Raw genomic sequence first — 16,122 nt, 5'->3', positions numbered from 1 at the left:
AATTTTTCGTATTCTCTCAAGGAAGTACGGCGAGTGCTTTTCCGGCCTCACTGAACGGATAACTTCGACAGAGCTAAGACTATCCGTTATAATGTAATAGTGTTCAACAGGTCGTGAGGCGACGTTGTCCAGCGCCCAGTGTATCGCTGCCAATTCAGCAATATACACTGAGCAAGGATATTGAAGACTGTGGGAGGTGCTAAAAAATTCGTTGAACACTCCAAATCCTGTGGACTCATTCATAGAGGACCCATCAGTAAAATACATATTGTCACAATTGATATCCCCATACTTTGCATCAAAGATCGTTGGAACGATCCTCGATCGAAGATAATCTGATATTCCATGGATATCTTGCTTCATGGACAGATCAAAATGCACAGAGGAATTGATGTAGTCAGAAAAACAAACACGGTTGGGAATATACGAAGAAGGATCAACCTGCATGGAGATGAATTCATGATATGAACTCATGAAGCCAGAACGAAAATTTAGCTCGATCAACTGCTCAAAATTTCCGATCACCACTGGATTCATAACCTTACACCGGATGAGGAACCGAAGAGATAGTAAATTGAAGCGATCTTTTAGTGGGAGTACGCCTACCAAAACCTCGAGACTCATGGTATGATTCAACATAATTAAAATTATCCAATTTAAGACAAATATGCGCCGTTTTGTCGCAAACTTGTTGCCATTTAGAAGGCAACTTCATTATCTCCTCCTTATAAAACCCCTCCTCCTTATTTGCAAAAAACTCAGACAGCCAGTTTTCGCAAGCCTCTTTTGAGGCCATCTTTGTATCACCAAGAGCGTTTTGCATGGACCGGACGAGATGATAATCACTTGGAGCCAGGTCCGGACTATACGGTGGGTGCAATAGGACATCCCATCCGAGCTCCCGTAGCTTCTGCCGGGTCATCAAAGATGTGTGAGGCCGAGCGTTGTTCTGGTGGAAAACAACGCTATTCCTATTGATTATTTCTGGCCGCTTCTGGTCAATCGCCTGTTTCAAACGGACAAGCTGCTCACAGTAGAGAACCGAGTTGAGGGTCTGGCCATGTATTTTTAAATTCCCAGAGGAACTGGCAGATTAATTTCCAGCAATGATTAGATCTTTCCGGAACTTTCTCGATGCTGAATGACATCCAAACGGAAAGAATTCTGCGCGTGTATGTGTCGATCCTTCGCCGTCCACCTCCTCCAGCACGTTAGGCAACGATGTTGTCTTGTCGATGTCCTCACGAAAAATGAATGTGTCTCACCACCAGAATATCGCGGTTTATATCGTGGTTTACGATGGCAATTTGGAAGGCAAACTAGAGGGGAATGAACTCTCTGAGCTCGGAACTTTCGGCGACTGAGCAATAATCGATTGCGGGCGCATACAATATTGGATACGGAAATATCCTACTGATGAGGAAGAATAATCTTCAGAAGCTATCCTGTTAATTGCGATTGATTGAAAAATCACAAAACCAAATGTATTTGGTCACAGTGTTACATGGATAGAAAACATTCAAATAAACTCTTTCACATGAATGTATTTTTAAATTCCCAGAGGAACTGGCAGTTTATTTTCCAGAAATGATTAGAACTTTCCGGAATTTTCTCGATGCTGAATGGCATCCAAACGAAGAATTCCGCGCGTGTATGTGTGTGTGTGGCGGCTGCTCCGAACTCTTCCCGGGGAACCGTTTGTGGCATCACTCTCCTCCTGATGGATTCTCTTCTGGCCTAAGGTGCACAAACAGGATCTTGGTGGCACCGTTCATCCGCGCTTTCATGATAAACGAAGAGCTTCACCACAACAGCGACAACATGCTCCAATCGCTGTTCAATTAGAACTGAGTGGATTTCCGAGCGGCGCTCGCTTATATACCGATTGGTGATTTCAATAGCCTGTTTTGAAAGCAATTTTAAGACTATTGAAACAAGTTTTTGGATCAAAAAGTAACAAGTATAGAACGCGTAGACATTTTATCTTTCGAATGAAGTGTTTATCATACCATTTCGTTCAGTTGTTTAGGAGCTATTAACGCTCAAAATCTCGGTCTCCGGCGTAACGCTTTCGTTTTCGAAACTTTGATTTTACACCCCGGTATAGAAATGAAAGACGTAGTCCTACATCGAAAAGGCCACTTCCTACCCGAAAACAATAAAATCACGAAAGTTGAATGATCGTTTTCTGCATTTCTGCAAATTTCTGCATTACTCGAGAATTAATCAAGCAAATGAAACCAAATTTGGCATGTGGAGGTTTTAGGATGCAATAAATGTTTCTATGGTGTTAAGATACTCCTTCCCCCTCTCTTAGAGGGGCTGCCGTACAAATGAAACACAAATTTTTGCATTACCCGAGAATTAATTAAGTAAATGGGCGGGACGAAGTATGCCGGATTAGCTAGTATCTATATATTTATGAACAATTTTCCTTAATTCTTTTGTTAATAGAGTAGAAAACCGATTACTCGCGGTAGACTCGAGTTTAGAAGGGTGACATATTTTTATCAGGAATAGGATGAGATATAAGGATATGTTGACAATGTTTACACTCTCACTCACACTCATCACACTTAACTCTTAAACCTATCTTATAACTACTATGTATTTACATTTCAATTTATTCTATTGTTAGTAAGAAGAGAACCGATTGCTCGCGAAGGAAGAAAAGGAGGGGATAAGGGTGTAAGGACATTCATACACGATGATCGATAGCTTTAAGGAAAACATATATTTGGGACATGTAATCAAGATCTAACCGAGCCAACACATCTCTCACCGGCCCATTGGGCTGTCTTCCTCGGGCCCGAAGGGAGTTTTCTAAATTCGATTTGGCGACAAGATACAACTCGCATGACCAAACAACGTGTTCAATGTCGTGATAACCTTTGCCACAAACACGAGATTGCTGCTGGCGAGATTGAAGCGGAAGAGTAGTGCATCTAACGAACAGTGATTGGACATGAGTCGGGAGAAGGTACGAATGAAGTCCCGATTCAAGTCCAGACTTTTGAACCACGGTTTGAGGCTAACCTTAGGGATAATCGAGTGAAACCACCGACACAATTCATCTTCATTCCACTTGCGTTGCCAGTTAGCAATGGTATTTTTGCGGACTGAAGGATAAAATTCGGCGATTTGATGCTGATAAATATCGCCTTCAATTGCACCTACCTTTGCTAATGAGTCAGCCCTCTCATTGCCCGGAATGGAGCCAGACAAAGGTAATGACATAACAGCGTCTGGAGAAAGCACTCAAAATTTTTCGTATTCTCTCAAGGAAGTACGGCGAGTGCTTTTCCGGCCTCACTGAACGGATAACTTCGACAGAGCTAAGACTATCCGTTATAATGTAATAGTGTTCAACAGGTCGTGAGGCGACGTTGTCCAGCGCCCAGTGTATCGCTGCCAATTCAGCAATATACACTGAGCAAGGATATTGAAGACTGTGGGAGGTGCTAAAAAATTCGTTGAACACTCCAAATCCTGTGGACTCATTCATAGAGGACCCATCAGTAAAATACATATTGTCACAATTGATATCCCCATACTTTGCATCAAAGATCGTTGGAACGATCCTCGATCGAAGATAATCTGATATTCCATGGATATCTTGCTTCATGGACAGATCAAAATGCACAGAGGAATTGATGTAGTCAGAAAAACAAACACGGTTGGGAATATACGAAGAAGGATCAACCTGCATGGAGATGAATTCATGATATGAACTCATGAAGCCAGAACGAAAATTTAGCTCGATCAACTGCTCAAAATTTCCGATCACCACTGGATTCATAACCTTACACCGGATGAGGAACCGAAGAGATAGTAAATTGAAGCGATCTTTTAGTGGGAGTACGCCTACCAAAACCTCGAGACTCATGGTATGATTCAACATAATTAAAATTATCCAATTTAAGACAAATATGCGCCGTTTTGTCGCAAACTTGTTGCCATTTAGAAGGCAACTTCATTATCTCCTCCTTATAAAACCCCTCCTCCTTATTTGCAAAAAACTCAGACAGCCAGTTTTCGCAAGCCTCTTTTGAGGCCATCTTTGTATCACCAAGAGCGTTTTGCATGGACCGGACGAGATGATAATCACTTGGAGCCAGGTCCGGACTATACGGTGGGTGCAATAGGACATCCCATCCGAGCTCCCGTAGCTTCTGCCGGGTCATCAAAGATGTGTGAGGCCGAGCGTTGTTCTGGTGGAAAACAACGCTATTCCTATTGATTATTTCTGGCCGCTTCTGGTCAATCGCCTGTTTCAAACGGACAAGCTGCTCACAGTAGAGAACCGAGTTGAGGGTCTGGCCATAGTTCAGCAGCTCATAGTGGATGATTCGCTTCCAATCCCACCAAACACACAGCAAAACCTTCCTGGCCGTCAATCTTGGCTTGGCGATGGTTTGGGCCGGCTCACCGCGCTTCGACCACGACTTTTTTCGCTTTAGGTTGTCGTACGTGATCCACGTCATCACCAGTCACCATCTTCTTCAAAATGGGTCGAGTTCGTTCCGTTTCAGCAGTGCATCGCAGGCGTTGATTCGGTCTAAAAGATTTTTTTGCGTCAACTCGTGTGGCACCCATACATCCAGCTTTTTTTGGAATCCAATCTTCTACAAATCGTTCCAAACGGTTTTATGGTCTATACCCAATTCCTGGCCAATCGAGCGAGCGCTCACATGCCGGTCTACTTGGATGATTTCAACGATTTTATCGGTTTCCACGACGATTGGCCTACCAGTACGGGGTGTATCTTCGACAGCCACTACACCAGAACGAAGTCGACAAACCAACGCTGTGCTGTGCGAATCGTTACAGTATCGGGTCCATAAACTACACGAATTTTTTCGGCCGCCTTCGTTGCAGTTTTACCTCGCAGATAGTAAAAACGTAAAATATGGCGAATTTCTTGCTTGGTGGACTCCATCTTTGACGCGCTATAACTTGAGACTGAAAAGGACAATCACAACACTGCCAAAACGACACTTGTAGCACAGATTGTCGTCCTTAAATAGCCGTATAGTATGACCCGATGCGATAAGTACAACACAAAATAAGTGTTGCCATATATTGACAATATACGACATTTCTTCTTCCCCAACCCAATATAATGTGATGTAAGAATACAGAGGCACTCTTCACCAGACAGCATGCAAATAGACGTGGGGTCCCCACCGAACAAAATTACATCATACAGTACAATATCTACCATTCATTCTTCCTTAGAGTCGAGAAAACTATTGTGTGTGACATAAGCATTCAGAAAGACTGTTGTTTGGTAGCTGGTGCGAGACGACTTGATTAATAATGATGATGGTTATGTTTTGAATTATAGATGCTTTTGAATTCAACAGTTCCTTCGCCTCTTGCCTTGAAAAAGGCCAATTTGAAAAACTTAACTAAACACTCGGCCTTGAGAAAGGTTGTTCGAAAGTCTCGCAGCCGTCTATTCACTAGCTAGATGACTGATGAATTGTGAATACTGTGTTTTGAAATCGCGAATGGCTTGTTTATACTCAATGAATAGAATACGGGCGAGCTAGGATTGCAATATTATCTCTATCCACATTGTCCGTAGAATGAATGCTGCAATTGCATTTCGAGCGACCAATTTACGTCTGTCTTATTAGCAGTGATATTTGAATATTGTACCTCCCACATACATACTCGGTCACAAGAACACGATAGGAAAATGTGTATTCTTCCAATGTTTCTTAATTTAAATCATTAATCGGTTAGGGAACAGTAATGTATAAATTAACGAAAAAATTTAAAGAATTTCCGGTTCTATTGGAATGCAAACCATCAAAATTAATTAGCTATGAATATGAATTGGATGCTATGAATATGAAATAAATATTTACGGTAAAACAATTTCATAGCAAACTGTGACCATTTTTTTAAATTTTGTACCGTTACTGACAGACGTAGTCTTATTTCAAGAAAGGAAATGATTTCATATTCATATTTTCATATCGATATTTCAATTTTTATTCACTAATGCCGACAGGATTAGCTCTAATGATCGGAATAAATGTATTTAATAGATATTTAATCTATTACCACTTAATACCACTTAACTAGACAACTAACTAATGTGTAGATGTGTAATGTGTAATGTGTAATGTGTTAAACTCCGTTATTCTCATCTCATGTTCCCTAAATGATTTCTTAAGTTTTCGTGATTGTTACACATACAAATTGTTAACGGGCCAGGCGGGCTAAACAAAAGAGCCGGGTGGGCCGCAAGTTGAGTATAGCTGCCCTAGATGGTTAGAAAAGTTTCAAACAGAAGCTCTGTGAATTGGCAGTGGCTAAGGCTTGTTCAAACGACAAAGGAGAGTTCCCTTACCGGTATGTGAGGTCCGCGTGCAATCGATACTCGTTTGCTGTCGCCACGCAGCAGGGAAGTCCGGTGATCAGCGTCTATTTTAGCGTTTTTCTTGTTTCGCGCTCTACGACTAGATGATAAACAGTGTGATGGGCAAATACAAAACAGGATTCGCAATATACAACAAAATAAGCCGAGACCTGGAATTAGATTGAGGAAATGTATTGACATGTGGTTACCTTCGGTCACTTTAGGGTGAAGAATTCCACCTACCGATTAACGATGGTCCGATTAATCTTAGTTCAACCGTTTTGAATCCCTTCTCGCCGGTTCCGACGAACGCTATAACTAATCCAATTGCTATCGTACCTAAACCTACGTAAAGGAAGGCATTGGCGAATGAACTGGGGCCTCTCAGCACACCGAGTAAGTCTTCATCGTCTGAAGAGCCACCCAACGATGAGTCTTGTATCTGGTGACAAGTTGGGACAAGAAAAACACGCTTATATCCTACATTTTGACCAGAGAGTTTCGCAATACTTACCCGATTCCGTTTGACCCATCGTCGATGGCAGGAGGCGGGAGTTTCTTGTACGCTGCATCGTCTACCGCGTTCCAGCCATGCGGCACGTCCTTGGGCACACTATTGGGTGGATTAATTTCCAGGAAGATAAAAGTAACAAAACAGCAAAAGGAACTATATTAGTATTGACGAATTACGCGCAAAGGTGTGCTTACAACTAGTGCCAATTGTTTACAATCAACAGATTTTTGTTCGCTAACATATACAATGATACTTTATCACACATCAATTTTGCTTAATCTTATCTCGTTCAACAGTTTGACTGACATACAAATTTACATAAGTTAGTTTATGAAGCTGCCTCATTCCTACGCGCTATCTCTTTCGTACTTTCAATTTTACAGTGATTAATAATTGATTAGAATTTTTCTTCTAAAATTTAGAGCGTAAATACGGTGGTTAGAAATAGATAGTAATTGGTAGAAAAAGTAAATAAGCTTACCCATAGCAGGAGTATTTTGTGCAAATACGTCGTGATTGTTTTGCCAGCATTCTAGACAGAGTGTGTTAGATATTGCTTTGCAGTTGGAAAGAAAGTGGATGCACGCAAACCGGGAACACTAAAGAAATACTAGAATAAAATAACTACTTGAAGCGATACATACAGTTTCATGTTTCTCGTTTGCGTAATTGTGGTGTCTGATGTTGACCTGTTGTTCTTACTGTATCTGGTGTTGTGTCGGTGTCATGGTTATTTTCATTTTTCAGTCACATATCACACTTATTTTAGGATCCTTGTTATCTAGCTCAATGGTTCGGAGGATTTGATTGAGGATTGATCACCTGAGGGAAACGTGCTTGGTACTACAAATCAGACTACTACTAGAACAACTATGTTGCTTTCACTACATGAAGGTAGCAGAATGTTGTCGTTTGCACTCTGAAGAACCAAATTGTACAGTGGAAATTCACAAGTTAGGAAAACTAGTGAGTTAGTTGATAAATGTTGGAATATGAGGTTGAACCTAATGTTCCAAGCGTTTCGTTGTATTATTTTTGCAGCTGTTTCCCGAGTCTGTATGAATATGATAAATAATGTCTTCTCATAGACTGGCTTATAGAAAATTTTTCGTTCTAAATTTTACATAAAAGTTTAGGAAAAATTGCGCAGAGGAATTCGGAAGTGCTGTTTCTCATAATTTTACATTTGAGGCATCAGAACTGGTCTAAAATTGTTCTCTACTTCTGCCGAGCGAAGATCAGCAAGCAAGCGAAAGTTTTCATTGAGCAATAAGTAAACAAATCTTATATTCGCAATTTAGCTGCTTATTCCTGTAAATTAGTATTTTGAATGCATAGCTGTTGTAAACCAATAGGTACACTTCTTCTTGTAAGTGATATCAGTATTCTGAATGATCAACTGCTTTTGAATACATGAAATCTGCAGTTACCATTAGAGTAGGCGTATATTTGGCCAGAAGCGTTTTTTAACACGTTGAGTGCCACGGTTTCATGGCGAATCTATGGAAATTTTTAAACGTATTAGGGCCATCGTTTCTTATGGTAGTGGAAGGTATTTTCGTTCGAAAGGGAATGCTTATAAGCTTATATGCTTATATTAGTTACCTTCATTATCATATGTTATAATGTCAGTCACCGGTGACTGACGTGGGATTCAACGTGTTAAGTAGCATATAAAGCTGTTTTAGTATCACTAGTAAACACCACGTAAACGTATGACTAATTATCATCATCTCAAATAAGGTTGGGTTTTTTATTAATGTACACATTTTTACAATTTTCTCGTTGTTGAAATGCAGCAACTTTATACACCCTTCTGACAAATCTTCCCGATTTTCGGGTTTTCTACACATTAAAAATGTATTCCCAACCAAATCGGGCCGTTTCATACAGGATTGCATGGAGATTTGATGTTTTATACACATCAAGTTAAATATATGCATCAATAGCATACAAGGGGCTGTCCACATACCACATGGACAACTTTAGGGGGGTAGGAGGTAATAAAATGTCCACGCTTGTCCACGGAGAGGGGGAAGGGGGTGTATACTGATTCCACGTGGACAAAAAGAATAAATACTTTGTAAATGCAATCGACTATACATTCAAAATTAAATAAAATCTGTTACATATTCAAGAAAGAATTTGAAAACCCGTATTTATCAATAAACGGATCAAACCGTCTATGTTTTTATATATTTTTTTCTAATATCATTGAGCTTCTTCAGTGAAATTTGCATTCTAAAAAAATCTCACATAAACTGCGAATGATAAAACTATTTCCTATGATCGAACGTTTATAGTTACGCTCATAGTCCACAACTATAAAAATTAAACGATTCCGTAATGGTAGAGATTTCATGATATGCGCAAATGGTTTTTCATGAAATACAATTTTCTATACATTTTGTTATATCTCGAGAACAGTTAGTCTTAGGATAATAATGTCTGTATAGTTTTCCATACAGAATTGCGAGTAAAACCTATTTTTCAAAGTATTTTAATTTCGTCAATTGCTTGGAATTAATATTTACATTTGAAAGAGATTCTCCATGCATCACTAGTCCTCTAGGTAGCTGATTCGGAATATTTCAGGAAATTATAGAGGATCATATTTGATGAAAAAACATTCTTCTACGCATATGGTCAATTCTCAACTAGGACAAAGTTGTTGAGATTTTCTTGAGCCCAATTTTATGCCTTGAACTGACTCTAATTTAGAAAGTACGCTACTTAAAATGATTATGCTGTTAATTTGGATGATAAGAAATTTTTGCATAGAATGTTGTTTTAAAACATTTAAATTAATGGAACCATAAAATGTTTTGTTTTTATGGATTTTTATAATTTTCCAAAAATGCATGATAGACTGGATTGTACCTATCAACCCAATTGAAGCTCTCCAATCACCCTACAATTCCTTACTTGAAACCACATTGTCCTTTCAAAAGTAAAACAGAAACATAAAATGTTTTGTTTTTATGGATTTTTATAATTTTCCAAAAATGCATGATAGACTGGATTGTACCTATCAACCCAATTGAAGCTCTCCAATCACCCTACAATTCCTTACTTGAAACCACATTGTTCTCCTTCTTGTTATTTTCCATGTTCCACAACAGAATTCTATGCAAAATTTCTTTATCATTCAAATGAAAGCAATTGAATCGTGCTTCTTCCTCTTGAATGGCGTTAACGTTCCCTGTGGAACTTTTGCCGTCTCAACGTATGCATTAACTAGCGTCATTTATTAATACTTAGTTGAGATTTTCTAAGCCAAATAACACGCCTTGAATGTATTCCGAGGGGCAAGCTCTAGAATACGCGTGATCACAGTGCAAGTCGAAGCAAATTTCTTTGACGAAAAAATCCCCCGGCCAGAACGGGAATCGAACCCGAACACCCGGCATGATAATGTGAGACGCTAACCACTCGGCCACGGGTGTACCTCGTGCTAAGCAGTTCAATAATTCTTTCTTAGTTGAGATTTGACCATAAACGAAGAAAGTTTTTTCCATCAAATATCCTTTATCATCTCCTGAAATATTGCGTGTCAGCTATCTAACAACTTGTATATAACAATATTTTAAAGAGATATAGTTTTCGAAGAGAAGTTTCCGACATTTTTTTAAGTTTTCATAGAAAATTGATTGATTTCTCAAAAACTTGTAATGTTTTAATGCATTTTAAACGGAGGAGAATCAAAACAACATAAATGGAATTTGGAAGAGTAATACAAATAACAAATAAGGTCAGTATAAAATCAACAAGTCGTGAGTTTTCTGATTTAATTTTTCCCGGCGAGCGCTTTGGAACCCTTCTAGACACTTAATGCAGAATGGTCGATAAACATTTGAAAAATAAAAAAGAATATATTGAACATATATTTATAACACGCAATTAAAATTTTGTTTTTGAAATCTAACTATTGCGGAAAAGGTTTCGTAATGCGCTGAAGACTAAAAGCGAATCGAATGTGTGAATTAATTGACATTTCCTGTGACTAATCGTATTCTGGAGTGGGCAAAGAACAAAAATTTTCAAGTTTGCAGTGGGCAATTTTGACCATCGATTTGATGTGCGTTCATTATTTCATGAAATATTCCATATTCAAAATTGAAGAATAATTTTTCATTCGATAGAGAATAGCTTTGTAGTAAAAGGTTCTATTGAAACTTTCTATGAATCAAATGGAAGCAAAATAACGAAGTTGATTGGATTATTATTGGTAATATATTTTAAAAACTATGGACACTTTGAAAGCATTTTTGGTTTTACTTTCAAAGTGTCTATAGACACACATAAAACTAAAAATATGTACGTACGATATCCCAAAACTAGAAATTTGTAGCTCGGAATGCTATATTTTTTATCTTATATATTTTCATGTCATCATTTATATCGAAGATGCAGTGTTCCGAAATCGCTTAAACATTTCGACCCTTTATTCCTCAATCCTTTGTCAAGTGCAGATCTCTAGGTACCTGTGTAAGCTTCCTACTTTATCATTTTATTCCTGAAATTGTTTTTTATTAATAAAAAATAATCAATGCATACAAAAATGTTAGGTTCGTTTGTGTACGCTTCAAAAACTCGGATAGTACTGATGGAGTTCATATTATGACACGATATACAATCAACTTTAAGATTGCTGTTGCTACTGGCAACACCTCAGGAAGCTTTAAGATTTCCAGATGGAATAAGCACAATTTTGAAATAATGCTTTGAATGTAAATTAATTTTCTAGTATTTAATATGTATTTTATGTGATAACAACACATTTTGTTGCAAGTGATTGAAAAATCGTGAACTAAAATTGCGTCTGATAATAATTTTAAACCCATTTATTATAATTCGATTGGCGTTGTTCAAGAACAATTTTTGGAATTTTGTGGTTTATATTCGAATGCGGATTGTTCAACTATATATAGCGCGTTTCCGTGTTGACAAACCTGATAGCCTTCATATCTCGCGTAACTTTCGGAAAGGTCTCGTGTAACATTTACGTTAATTCGAGAAAAACGAAGCTGAAGATTTGAACATTGTTCCGCGAATTGTTTTAAAAAAATGATCTTTGTCTCTTTTTTCACCACCAGCAGTCAGTAATAACTGTTTAAAACCAATCATTACTGCTGTTCCGTGATTCAAATTTTAAAATTGATACCACAGAACGAAAAATGGTACATGTGTCGTTTTGACTGACCGCGTTAGTACATTAATCAGTGCATTGTTGTAAACATTCATTGAATTGCGCTAATAGCGATAAGAACACCCGAAAAAAACAAAAACTCTAAATGACATTTTTTTGTATCGGTGATTAAAAGGTGAAAAAAATGGATATTTGAACGATTGTTTTTGTAATACTGTTAATGATTGAAAACTAATAGTGTGCATTCATTGACTCGATTAGTTTACATTTGTCCTTTTCAAATTTGGACCTTTTCAAAAGAGATATCTTCGCAGATGATAGAAAAACAAAGTATTTCAAGTGTTTTAAAATTAAACTCATACGAAACATATGCTTCGTTTTGCTACTCATTTCTCTGCCATAAAATCTTATCTTATCAGAAGTCGTTAATCTATAAAGATGTTTCAAAAATGATTTTCAAATTTTGATGTCGCACTTTGCCCCTCTAGTACAGATTTCATTTTCAACATTTTCTCGACCCTCTAGGACACGCCCAATCACTCAAATATTATCGTTTTCTGAACAACATTTTCGTTTCTATTTTCAAGCATGCCGAAGAACCAAATTTTCAATACTTCAAAACGATATTAATAGACGCTAAACATATTAATCCACACCCAGCTGTTTCCTTACAAGTCGAACCAGTAATCAGATAGTTACAATTACTATTGAAACAAGTGGGAAAATCAATTCTAAAAAAAAACATCACGAAGGAATTTTTTTTTCCAATGTTGCGGCTCAGTTTTCTCGGAAACGGTTGAACCGAATTAGACGCGACAAATTTCATTCAAAAGATCCTTACATGAGGAATAACATATATTTACATTTGAAAAAAAAAAACAATCGAAACAGTGGAAAAAATTGGTGGCAATATAGTTGCCACGGCCACAATTAACCCCAAAAACCCTACCTTGTAAATTTTACTTTATTGTTATCCCAAAAACAAAACAATATTTGTAGTGTAGCGAAAAAAACTGTTTTTTTAATATAGATTGAAAAAAAAATAATAAATTTGAATTTTTCATCAAATAAATCATTTATTTTATTGAAAAAACTGCATGATATTACACCGAAGATCCTAAATAGTACGTTACAGTGAAAACTGATCAACTTGTTACATTTTTAACGAAGTTTTTGCCGTCGCTCTAAAATCGTGGTTTTGTTACATAACAATGACTCCCACATCAATATCGTACATTTTTAGCAGCCCAAAAAAATTGGAGTATTGCCAGGTACCTTTAGAAGTTTGTGGAAAATATATTCCAAGTACAGCGAAAAAAATATTTCTGGTTGGTGGCAATATGGTTGCGACGGCCTTTTAAAAGGTTGAAGTTTAAACGTTAAAAATATTCACATTTTTCTGATAATCGTGATCAATTTGCCCCTGGTTTACGACACTCTGTTCAAAAATGTTATATTATATTGGGGGTGCAACTTAATTCGTTCCGCTTTGCATTGTATAAAAACTTATTAATTTATATAATAAAAAATATATACATTATTCAAAGTATTGACCACGGCTAGGCATTACAGTAAATTACATTTAATGTGACATTTAGCTAGTTGGACAGACCTGTTGTACGACACGTTGAATTGGACATTTTTACCTCTAATTGGACATTTTTGTAAACATCGAGCTCGGGACCCAAATTATGGCCCCACATTGAAAGTCGCCACCAGACGTCGACACTGTACCACTCTCGTCGTCAATGGCCAATTGCAGGTCAAAATCATCTCCAAAGCGACACTGAGTGGATCCTCGGCATGTCGCATTAAATGTAAATTACTGTACTTTCACCCATCTTTCTGACAGTTTACGGATCCTGTCGCGAAAGAAGCGTTCATCTTTTGAAGTCAAGAATGAACCCAGCCAATCTTGAGACCCTGTTCTGAAGTGAAGCGAGTTCCACTGAAAGCGTTCTGCATCGATCGAAATAAATATTCTCACAACCAACCTCATCGCTTGAGGCACGGTCTGGGCTATGTTCTTGAATATTCTAATACCTAATTTGATATAGGTGCGCTGAACTAGAGCATTCAAAACAGTGGACAGACCATGATCACATTTTCGACTGGACAAACCAAAATCATTTACCTTATTATAATTTTTTTAAACTTTTTGTTTATTTCTGGCTCATTAGCATATTAGCTGTAACAGAGCCGTATTCTAACCGAGTACATGTCACATGTTTCATATCTATAAATAGTATATTACACAGTAGCCATTTAGGCGTAAGAGTATTCCTTCTGTTCTTCTATTATCCAGTTAGACCACCGGACAGCAGAGACAGCTGATGTGATCATTATTGTGTTATTTACAGCACAACAGCTCGATGTTTTTCTTGTTGCAAGCAGAGTTTGCATATGGATAGAGAGCGGCCAGGACTCCGACACTGAATCGATCTCCATCGCTGATGGTTGTTGCGTGGTCGTAGTTATTCTGTAACAACACAAAGATGGTCAATGAGGGCCCTGAGTTTTGAACTCACGATCGATCGCTTACTAAGCGAACGTAGCCACGCATGTGGTTTCAACGCAACCCTCTTGTTGCTTTCGAAAAGACCCCCAAAAGAGCATTATTCTGTCACCGTGGATATTCGGCTACAGTGTTGATGTTTCTGGTTGTTCGGGCCATTCATACGATCTTTTGTATTTTGGATTGTCGTAGTTAATCCAACTTTCGTCCCCGGCAATGGTTGATGCAAAAGTTCACTGTGCCGTTCAAACATTTCGGACATTGAAAATCGCCTCCTGTGGTCTCTCGATTCCAATTCGCGTGAAACATAATTTCCTGGCTTTTGGATGTAACCTGCGGCTTTGAGTCGTTTGGAAATAGCTCTATTTGCATTTGACACAAATCTTGATCAAGTAACGTCTCTAATTCTTCATCTTCAAACTTTTTCGGTTGACCCAAACGCTGTCTTCAATCCATTTCCTACAAAATCTATCCGATGGTGCAGAGTCACCATAAACTTCCACAAGCATTCAATGCGTTTTAGCCGCATTTTTCTTCCAATGGGAACATAAAATCAAAACTTCTCCCAAATGAGGCTTATTTGCAACGAAACGCGACATTTTCAACGCAGTAAAATTTGAACTTGTTGTGCAAAACTCAAGACTTGTGAACAATATTTGGTTGACAGATGAGGACACTCCACGATCTAGCAAAAATTAGCTGTCGTCGTTGACTTCTTAAAACACCTTGAGCCATTTTTAGGAAATGGAATTAAACCTCCTTTGCATGATTTTTTTTCTTTATTAGTGAATTAAATCGGCCAACTTAAGGTGAAGGTGGAAGCTAGCCACAAATGGTTGCCACAATGGCGCTCATTTCTTTCATCTCCCTCCCTCACCCCTCGCCCGAAAATCAATAATTTTGCGAAACAGTGTGAAGAAAATGATCGTTTTCGCACACTTCCCATCAAGTAATATCAACCAAACTCTAATCGATTACTCACAAGATATTAAATTTTCATCTGCTGTCGCGCTGTATGGTGAAAAACGTCGGAAAACTCGAGCAAGTGCTCTGAAAGTTAAATTTTCATTTTTCAATCTTCGGTAATGGTTTTTGTTTGTATTAGTGAAAGCATCGTTATTTTTTCGACACTGATGCCAGACAACATCATCGAAACAGCTATAAAAACCACTCAATAAAATGTTGTTCCTGAGTCATAGCGTTTCATGTCATTTAAATCAATAGAATAAAATTGTGTTGATATCAATACAATTATTATTTTTAAGTTAAATGGGTCTATAATGTAAGTTTTAGCAGCTTTAACATTGGGTAAGAAAATTGTATTGCAGAGCTCGGAACACTGCCACAGCTGCCTATGCTTTCAAAAACAGTAAACAGAAAAGTATTACATTCAATCAAAATGCCTCGGCCAACGAAGAGAACGGTTAAGGCTCTCCAACGTGAATATGTAAAAACAATACGATCAACGAAGGAAAATATTAAGGAATTATCAACATCGAGTTACTATGCGGAAGATCTTGTTATTACCAAATGAGCCCCAATTCGCATGTGTTATAAATTTGCTCATGTTA

The 16,122-nt window shown here is 37.9% G+C and overlaps 1 protein-coding gene across 2 annotated transcripts in view; it reads right to left on the bottom strand.

The window, feature by feature from the left end:
• The window catches only part of LOC129777486 (uncharacterized), a 648,520-nt gene that overhangs the window by 17,674 nt on the left and 614,724 nt on the right, over positions 1 to 16,122 (bottom strand). For both annotated transcript variants that reach the window (XM_055783773.1, XM_055783774.1), the window contains 3 exons: positions 6,888 to 6,986; positions 6,617 to 6,815; positions 6,365 to 6,543 (listed from right to left, as the gene is read on the bottom strand). In XM_055783773.1, the coding sequence (XP_055639748.1) occupies positions 6,365 to 6,543; positions 6,617 to 6,815; positions 6,888 to 6,986 (477 nt within the window). The remainder of the gene's footprint in view (positions 1 to 6,364; positions 6,544 to 6,616; positions 6,816 to 6,887; positions 6,987 to 16,122) is intronic.

This window comes from Toxorhynchites rutilus, chromosome 3 (genome assembly GCF_029784135.1).
Source record: "Toxorhynchites rutilus septentrionalis strain SRP chromosome 3, ASM2978413v1, whole genome shotgun sequence".
Lineage (NCBI taxonomy): Eukaryota > Metazoa > Arthropoda > Insecta > Diptera > Culicidae > Toxorhynchites > Toxorhynchites rutilus.
Note: the sequence above shows the minus strand (reverse complement) of the source record. Positions and strands in the feature narration are given on the sequence as shown.